Genomic DNA, 10,092 nt, shown 5'->3' on the forward strand with positions numbered 1-10,092 from the left:
CTGCTATCTGAAATATCCAGGTGAAATGTAAAGTTTTGAGATTTGATTTTACAAGATCATGATTAACAACATTCTCATAGCTAAATGATTTTATTGGTTGATAGTTATGAATCAATGATCTACTTTCATATTTAATACTGCTTTGCTATGCAACATGTGGGTTTCTTTCTCCTGACAGGACTGCTAGAAGAGATATGCTAGCCTAAAGTACAATAAGGGTAAAAACTAAGCCAAAAAATTGCAGATGACATCTGGACTTCAGTCTTTCCAATTCTTTCCTTTTTTATAGTTTTATTGACATTTTCTGTAAGAGTATTTTTTTCAGTTGTTGAATATATTTTCTAACATTATTCACAGTTTAATGTAGTAGTTAGTAGGCTGTACCACACTTTTCTTCAGAAACTCTCTATCTTTTGGATCTAGAAGTTGTGGTGCTGCTTCTACTGACTTTCTAGATATTTACTGAAAAAGTCAACTTTTATTACTTTGGAGGGGGTTAGCTCTGTATGCCTTAAATCTACTGTCATGCCTTGCATTTTTTTTTCTTAGACTGGAAAGATACTTAGTTTTAATTCTTCAGGCCTGTTTTAATTAGTCCTATCCACATACACCTTTGTGCCTCCTCCTGGTTTTCTCGGTTATTCCACATCGAAATGGCTTCAGATCAATTTATCCTCTCTTGTTGAAGTTTTACGTCAAGTCTCCTTTCATAGGGATTTATTATTGATTGGAGTTTATGAATTACATTTGTAATATTTATCTTCCAACAGAACAGTTGAGCAAAGCCTGATATCAATTGCTATGCCTCAGTGACATCATGGCTATTGGGTATTACTTTCTTAGTCAAAATTATTTATGCTTATTTAATATTGAAATTGTGACATAGTTTTTACTGATCCACCTTTGAAAAAGCTCTTGCAGTACTATCACGTTTTACAGCCAAACCCATTGTTTTTTTAAAACAGCATACTGAACTTTGCATTTAGTTTCATGCTCCTCTGTGGGACATGTTGAGGTCCTGCTTTTCATTAACTTAGTTATTATCTGGCACAGAATTTATATTATACTCTTTTCAATGTTTCTGTCTTATTCCCGCTATTTATTTCTGAATAAACCAATTAAACTTTAAAAATACCTATATATTTTGAAACTCTATCTCTTGGCAGTCTCTTTGTACCTTGTGAATTTATAGAAACTCTTGGAAAAAAGAAGTGCGCTAGTGTCAGACCCTTAATCTCTACCTTTTGGAAAAATTTACCACCATTATTCCATATTTGGCTTCAGCTCTTGTACTCACTGTGGCACTTCCAGTGATACCGGAAAAACCTGAACTGCTGCTAAAGACTGTATATCTTTGCAAAAGATCCAGAATATGTAGTACTGTCATTCAAAATATCTGTAAAATTCTGTATTCGGTAAAAAACTCTGCAGTTCCATCTAGGCTCTTAACTCTTTCATCCTTAAAGAAAGGGAACATCTCCACAGTTGAAAAGAGAGGCAGATTTCAGGTTGTTCTTCTCTTTTCCCCTTTGATTTTTACAAATGGAAAGCTAATACTGTTCTTCAAATAAAAAGAAGCCTGGATTGTTTCATACATTACTATTTGCAAAGCCTGCCAAAGACAACAGTCTCCACAAAGAACTACACATGCCCAGTGACTCTGGTTTGTATGCTGTCCAAGAAAAGCAGAAACAGAATCATCTTTAAAAGACATTTTTAGAATAATGTGGGTAAGCTAGGAGCGTAAGGAACTATGTAAGGATGGTAGAGCTGGGACTGTAATTGTGTAATATTTATTTTGTAGCACATAGCAGTTTATAAACTTACCACATCCTTGGGTGGAGGCTCTACTTCCTTCTTTACTTTTTTACCCATTCTAAAAACAAAAACAAAAAAATAAAAGCAGACAAACAAACTCCATTCTGTGTTTTAGGAATCAGTTTACCAGTGACTTAGGGAAGCTTGTAAGACAGACTTTCTCATTCATTTGACCCACCTAATCAGTTTGAAGATTTCTTTGACATAGTTATTTCTAGGCAGAAAGTTGTCCCTTATAAACAAAACAAACTTTCTAACACTTGAACGCACTTGGTAAAATACATCTGTCAACAAAATATGTAACTAAAAAGATAGATCTGAGACATCACAGGCTCAAGTTGTAATGTGGTACAAATACATAGGACATTCTATTCTGTAAGTTAGTTTTATCTGCATCTATAAATCGTATGTGAACTTGAAGGTCCTATTAGGGTATTTCCCCATGTTTATCTATACATTCTATGTGAGCAAACATTCTATACAACTGCAGAATGCGCAAATAAGTTTTACCTTGAAAATGTGGTTCAAATTCAACTTGAATTCTCTGTTCATATTTCACAGAAGACAAAAAACAGGTCTGCAGGTATTAAGAAACTGTTCTGCACAATACAAATTTCACTGATTTAAAAAAGGTACATCTATTTACACTGAGTCCAGCTTCTGTCTTCCACTTTTTTTCCCATTAGCACATGTGCACATGAACCAGGAAGACCTTCTAAGCTGCATCTAATAGTAGCTTCTGAAGCATATGGATGTAATACCTCACGTGGACCTAATTTCATGTGGCTTGCAAAACTTCAGCAGAGCCTTATAGTTAAGCTACAGGCAAAAGTAAAGAGCAACATGACCCACCAGCACTAGCTATGCATAGAACATAACCCCAGTTATGCCAAACTTGGTTTGGTTCAACACTGTGTAAAAGTGAAATGTGCAACTGTTAGTACCCCTTAGTAACTCCTCTGTTAGTCCTCAAAGGGAAACCACACCTTCACCCTCAGCCAGGACTATCCGGACAGCCTTCCTGTGGTACAGGAGATTATTTTCTAGTGTGATACAAGCTGTAGCCTGGCTGGTTCCAGAAGTCAGGGCTATTGTTTGTTGTGTTCAACAAAAATTTGGAGTTCTTCTTGAATCCTCTGAATTTTTTCAGGTGTTGTTCCTCTACTGGGCTCTCAAATAAATTGTAACACAGCAGTAGTGAAACCAGTTGATAAGCACATCCTAAAAATGGCTCTGAAATTTAAAACTTCGTAGGCAGGTCACTAATCACAGTTTTGAGAGGAAGACCCATACAATCAAAGATTCTTCAGTTCCAACCTGCTTTACCCTTGTCCATAGATATATACACACATATGAACACATACACACACTACAATTCAGTGTTTCAGAATGTACAGCTTTGGCTAGGGACAAATTAACTTATATAAGAAAAAATGTATTAAAAAATTATGAACATACTACCTTCTGATTTATGCAGACACTGCAGAAAGTAAGCACCATGCACACATACAAGAATCAGATTTACAAAGACATTCAGGAAATCTGGGTTATTTAAATTATGTTAAATCCTGGTATGGAGATATAGACGCTTATTTAGAATTACTCAGTTCAGCTCAATTCACTTCAGATATAAATTAAGCTAAAGTCATAAAAAGCAATTTTAATTCTGAATGAGTTTAATTAGGTATAAACCAAACAATTCTAAAAGTCAATTCATGTAAAAGTATTTATAATGTTGTACAATTAATGTTCACAGATTCAAATAATTATACATATTCCAAGACCACGAATAACTAAAGTCTCTAATTGTAAATATTTCTTCATGCTGTATAAATACATCCAACTTCTGAGAATATTTTAAAGAAACTTACACACTTTTCTACATGTTCAGAAATATTTGATTCCTTGGCAATATTAAAAAGGCAGTATGATCTGTAGCAACAAGCACAGAGAACAGGACAATGACTTTATTGTGGATTATGCCCCTCAGTCTGTTTCTTTGCTGCAGTTACTATTCTGGATTTCAATGCATTCTGCCACCAAATGTTGGTGTTAGCTTTGTTCCCATAAAGCTCTCTGCATTCAGTGGTCATTCTCTGACTTGAAGCAGTGATGCAGGTGGAATTCTTTGGCTTAGTGATAATTACAAATGTGTCATCTTCATTGAATTTTAATTATTGCAGACAATCAATGTGTACAGGTATTGCAAGGCTACTGACCCATAAAATAACTTCTTATTCAAATCCCTTTCTCTTCATGATAACTGCATGTTGTCTTTTTCTCAGTAGGTTTACAGAACGCATACCTTTGATTCTCAGTTTACTATTCTAAATATTTATATTTCGGAGCAAATTTGTAACAGGATTTATATTTTTAAATGTGATTAAATGCAGGGTTTATGTTACCTGAAAAACTTCTTCTAAAAACTTAAAACTCTATTCACTAGTAATTAAGTGCAATTAAGTAAATCTTAAAGAAAATATAAAGAATATTCTCATTTGAGTAATATTCTCTACCTCATGTTCTGTATGTTTCTAGAATCACAGGCACATATTTTTTCCACACATGTTTTTTTGAGATTAAAGGGTCGGTTGTTTGAAATCATACAGAGCTAGAGGTAATAAAGGACTTTGACATAACAGATGCAGCCAGCGCATAGTCAAGCAACCTGTGAACCTATAACTACTTCCCGTCATTCACCTGGAATTTATTGCCTTCAGTGGTAGACAAATTAGTCTGCTTTACTTTGCTTCTACCCAGTTTCAGTGCAGTGGCCTAACCAGGTGTTGTCACTCATCCAGCAGGACAGTCATTATGCCTAACTAAATCCTCACTCCAAAACTACAATCCCCCCCACTCTCCCTCAGCTCTGGCTATTCTTGGTGCCCAAGCTCAGCAGGCACTTCCCTGTTTCACTCTGAACTTCATTAGGGCCTCCAGCTTTCTCATAGGACTGGAACTACCCCAGTATGAGAATTTTAAGTTGAACCAGTATCCAGAAACTATGAGTAGTGTCCACTAAACTAAATTAGGCATCACTACTTAAGTTAGTCACTCTCCTGGATAATCGATGGAGATCTATTCAACATATTCAATAGCTCTTAAGGCAGATTCATCCTGAAGTAGGTATCTAAAATTCAACTGCACCTTAAAAATAACTACTTTTTCCTCGGACCAAAACCAGAGTCTAGAGTTGCTAGCTCATGTACTGACACATAGACTGACATCTACAGTTAGTGAGATAAACTTATTACCCCATTTCTCCACATGAACCCACATGCCAGGCTAGGTCTGGCAGATACTATCACAGTAGACTGAACATTAACAGAACTAGGCACATGACAAAACACAGCCACCTTGTTCTTTTAAAAGTGGCTGAAGGAATAGGCCCATCTCCAGTAACATCTCTGTGACTAGAACATTCTGCCCAGAAGTGGAAAATGATTTTAAGAAAGGTCACAAATGTGGACTTTTTAGTTGAAAAGTGGAACCGTCTAACCTCTTGGCTATTATATCATGATCTGGCATCTCTGCCATGTCAAATAAAGTAAGGAAAATTTATTTAGTTTTTGAAGGATTTGTTGCAGATGCCTGCCCAGAGGAGCAGATTCCAAGTACTACCTTGTAAGATAATGATAGCCATGATCCCTGTACTTAATTCATTTTATTGGCTTGCTCTAGGAACCTCTCTGCACAGCATGGATAGTTTCTTAGGCTGTGAATCTGAGACATCCACTTATTTCTAGTCCCTATACTTTTTTTTTTGAAGTATGAGATGATGGATAGCAAGTGAGCTTTAACAAAAATAAGAGCCTATAAATCATACTTCGAAATATGAGGTGTTTTTTCTGTTCAAAATACTGAAATCTTACAAACACTTCCTTTACACTATGGAGTGTATATCTATACTATCAGAGTCCTGTTGCATAGAGTTAAAGACCATAATATTTCATGGGTTTAAGTCAGACAATACATTTAGAAAACATTACCTGTTCCGTTTCCATCTTCTGTTTTCCAGAACCTTAAATAACTGACACAACAACCTAAGACCCTGCACATACTGAATGTTAGCAAGAATGAGACAAAGAACAGGAATAAGTCAACGACACAGCTAGCTGTGGAACTTACCTCTTAGTCAAGGAATCAAAGGTCTCATCTGAGAGCAATTACTCCTATGGAAAAGCAGTGCAAAGAGAAGGATTTAAGAATAGAATCATAGAATCATAGAATGTTTTGGGTTGGAAAGGACCTGTAGAGGTCATCTAGTCCAACCCCCCTGCCGTGAGCAGGGACACCGCTAACTAGATAAGGTTGCTCAGAGCCCCATCCAACCTGGTCTTGAATGTTTCCAGGGATGGGGCCTCCACTACCTCTCTGGGCAACATGTTTGTTGTAAATCTGATTTACAAGAATCAGATTTACACCCTCACTGTAAAGAATTTCTTCCTTATATCCAGTCTAAACCTACCCTGTTTTAGTTTAAAACCATTACCCCTCGTCCTGTCACGGCTGGCCCTACTAAAAAGATTTTCCCCATCTTTCCTATAGGCTCCCTTTAAGGACTGAAAGGCTGCAATCAGGTCTCCCCGCAGCCTTCTCTTCTCCAGGCTGAACAACCCCAACTCCCTCAGCCTGTCCTCATAAGAGAGGTGCTCCAGCCCTTGGATCATTTTAGTAGCCCTCCTCTGGACCTGCTCCAACAGTTCCGTGTCCTTCTTGTGCTGAGGGCTCCAGAGCTGGACACAGTACTCTAGGTGAGGTGTCACCAGCGCAAAGTGGAGGGGCAGAACCGCCTCCCTTGACCTGCTGGCCACGGTTCTCTTGATACAGTCCAGGGTACGGTTGGCCTTCTGGGCTGCCTGCGCACATTGCCGGCTCATGTCCAGCTTTTCATCCACCAGCACCCCCAAGTCCCTCTCGGCAGGGCTGCTCTCGATCCTTTCTTCCCCCAGCCTGTATTGATACTGGGAGTTACCCAGACCCAGGTGCAGGACCTTGCACTTGGCCTTGTTGTCTAACCAGTTATGTACTACATGATCCCCTTTGTGAATTAACTGTCCCATGCTTTAAGACAGTCTTAAGGTGTGTTAATACAACCTAGCCATGATTTTCAGGTTCTTCCCAAAAATAACGCACAAGTGAGATTCTTTTTGCCTTCCAGGTGATAATTACATAATCTCAATTTAGTCTAGCTAGTTAAAGTGAAGTCTTGCTCTTCTTGTCTCACAGAAACGAAAATATTTTTTCTGCTGTAACAGTGACAATTGCCTATAAATTGGTCATCTTCGATTAGTTCAACTGATTTCTCTATGGCTGCTTGAGTTCTGCTGCCTTCCAGTGCAATCAAAACGAAGATACTAAAATTATAATCATAGCATTAGCAGACAATCTCACTCCTTTCTTGAGTCCATAAATTAGTATGTCCTTTGTATGCCAGCTTAAATATCATCCTCATCATTCTCAAGTAGTTTTGTCATAATTAAGAGAACAATGTGGAATAATCTTGAAACTCCCTTCTTTCTTTCTCCCAAATTATTCTTCTGGCTTTCTTCTGTCCTACTCCTTAAATATGGATCAACAGCTGCCCCTTCCCCCTGCCCAGTGTTGTAATGCCAGTGCAAGCATTAACACATTATAAAAAACTTGGCTCCACCGAGAGTTAAAAAGAGATACCAGGTCCAATTTAATATTCAGTTCCTGCAGATATATGCTGTATGAAAATAATACATTTTCATACAGCAAGAGAGACTAGTTAAATCAAGACCTTTGAATCTGCCTGCTGCTTTATCTGTGCCCGTTGCATGTTAGGCAAAAAATGATCAGGATCAAGTCAAGAATTAGCTACCATGCAAGAGATGTTAACTAACCAAACTTAACTAGAATCTGTTCCTAGAGACAAAATAGTATTTCCTATTTTGACTCAGCTGGGCAAATTTAATCCCACTGCAAAAAACCCCAACCAAAACTAAATATACTCTGATCATTCTGAGAGTTCATTTAAAGATTCAATTTTTGCAAATGATCTATGTGTTTATAAATTACACATGCACAAAGCAAAAGAATCACCAAAAAAAATACTGAGCGATGCAGAGTGGAGTGCTCTGCAGACATAGACATACCCTTAAAACCAAAATGAGTTTGTAGTAAGAAGCGAGGATGATGAAATATCTATGAGAGAGAAAAGGCGTGGATTTTAGGTGAGCTAAAAATTAATACAATTATTTATTTAAAAATCTCAGAACTTTTAAGATACTTTGATACTTTTTATTTGTATTCTGGTATCACATTAACATTCAGCTGAGTGTTACTTTCAAAACCCCAAGGGTAGATGCTTAGATTTTTAACAAAGGTCAAGATTCTCAGGTATTTGATTCCACAACCTGATGCTGTGAAAATATGCAAGACTTGCAATAAACTTTTGACTCATGTACAGCCTCTGATTGATAGCAGTGCCTTTTTTCATACTGCCCAAGGACCATACCTCACTGTTTTCTGAAGCTGAACAGTGAGGTGTACTAAGTCAGGAGTGTTTCAGTTGTGTTAAGATCCCAAGCTGTAGAGGCAGAATGTATTTTCCAGTTTGTACAGTCTAAAAGATGGTGTATGAATGTTAATAAAATGAAGTAATGGGAATTAAAGAACACGATAGCATTCTTTCCAAATCACAGAACAACTAGGAGGCCGCAGCACACAAAACCTCCTTCAATGAATGAGAACAGTCTTCCATGGCAGATCAGTAACCTGCCTCCAGAGTGGTAAGAGCCAAATGCTTCTGATAAATGCATGAAACCAATCCCAAAAGTCAGATTTCCTCCATCTGTTACAGGTTTTTTATTTCCCTAAAGTACGAAGGTTTAGATCTCCTGAAGTTTTTATGTTCTTCCTAACAATAGTAGCTACTTTTACTGTCCACATAAATGCTTAATCCTTTTATTCTTCAATCTTAGTCTGACATGCTACGGCATGGGTCCAATTGTCAAGTGTATTGTATAAGGAACTACTCCTTAGATTTAAAAAATATGTAAACTGTTTAAATGTGTTATTCAATTCAACACAACATGCTCTTGTTCTTGTATTACAACTTTAGTTAAAAGATGCCCTGACTTATCTTTTCTGCTTTCTTTTATAACTCCCTGTACATTCTGATTTATCACCTTTCTAAGCTGCCTTAATTATTTTTTCCATATAGCTTTTCCAGACATACACGTTTCTTGTCTCAGAGCCCCTCTGTGACTGTTAAATCTTTCTCAGATATGATGAACCTAACATGAAATACCATAATCAATTCTAGAACACTACTGATTTATTCCAGTGGCATTATAACTTTTTGAGTATTAATTTTTACCCAATTTCTTCAGTGAAGATTTTCACTAAGGTATCCACGTATAGTAAACAGGTCATCTCCCCAGTTGATCACAATTAATTTAGGTTCACTACTGAAGAGTATATTGTTCCAAATATTCCCAACAGTGTAAATTACATTGCTTTCATCGACAATTAATTTCATCTGTCACAGCGTTACTGGTTCACCTAACTGCAGCAGAGCTCTCAGAAGTTTCTAGCAGTAGTCTTCAGTCTTAACATAAATTACTTTATCTCACCAGAAAATTTTGATTTCTCAATGTTATTGCTCATTTCCAAATTGTAATGAACATATTAAATAACATCAGACCTAGGATTGATCTTTGGAGAATCCAAACTGTGACAACCTGAATGAAGAAGGTTTTTAGAAATTATGTGTGTGATTTTAAGTGTCTCGCTGAGACGTCTCGTGAAATTCCTCATCCCATGAGAAAGAGACTAAAGAAAAATTGACTTAATCTAAAACAAATGAGAGAGAGTAGTTATCCAACCCCTGCCTGAGCAATAATAGCAGGGCACTTTTCATACCGAAGTCAAATATGGCCTGCCTTAGGAAGAAAAACACTTTAAAGACTAGTAAAAAATTAAAGACACTCCTAAGTTTTTAGTTAGCTGTGCCAATCTACACGTCTTAAAATGAATGCTTCCTTCTGCCACTTTCACAGGGACACTGAGCTGAAAGTGACATTCTGAATGATCAGATTCATTCCTCTGCCCCGTCACAGACACCACATCACGTTAATCCCACCAGATACCTACCACACTCTATCTTAAAAACCATTGCGTATTTCGTTCCCACGTCTCTCGTTAAAAAGCTGTTCCACAAGCTGATTGCTGAGACAGCCAGGGACCTGTCTTAATTTTTAGTCTACTTCTATTCATGACCAGTTTACTGTATTTGTGTCACATTCA

The 10,092-nt window shown here is 37.2% G+C and overlaps 1 protein-coding gene across 2 annotated transcripts in view; it reads right to left on the reverse strand.

The window, feature by feature from the left end:
• Positions 1 to 1,875, reverse strand: part of ARMC3 (armadillo repeat containing 3) — a 50,972-nt gene extending 49,097 nt beyond the window's left edge. For both annotated transcript variants that reach the window (XM_035893258.1, XM_035893259.1), the window contains exon 1: positions 1,828 to 1,875. In XM_035893258.1, the coding sequence (XP_035749151.1) occupies positions 1,828 to 1,875 (48 nt within the window). The remainder of the gene's footprint in view (positions 1 to 1,827) is intronic.
• Positions 1,876 to 10,092: the final 8,217 nt, after the last annotated feature.

This window comes from Egretta garzetta, unplaced genomic scaffold (genome assembly GCF_000687185.1).
Source record: "Egretta garzetta isolate BGI_Z169 unplaced genomic scaffold, ASM68718v1 scaffold434, whole genome shotgun sequence".
In the NCBI taxonomy this organism is placed as follows: domain Eukaryota; kingdom Metazoa; phylum Chordata; class Aves; order Pelecaniformes; family Ardeidae; genus Egretta; species Egretta garzetta.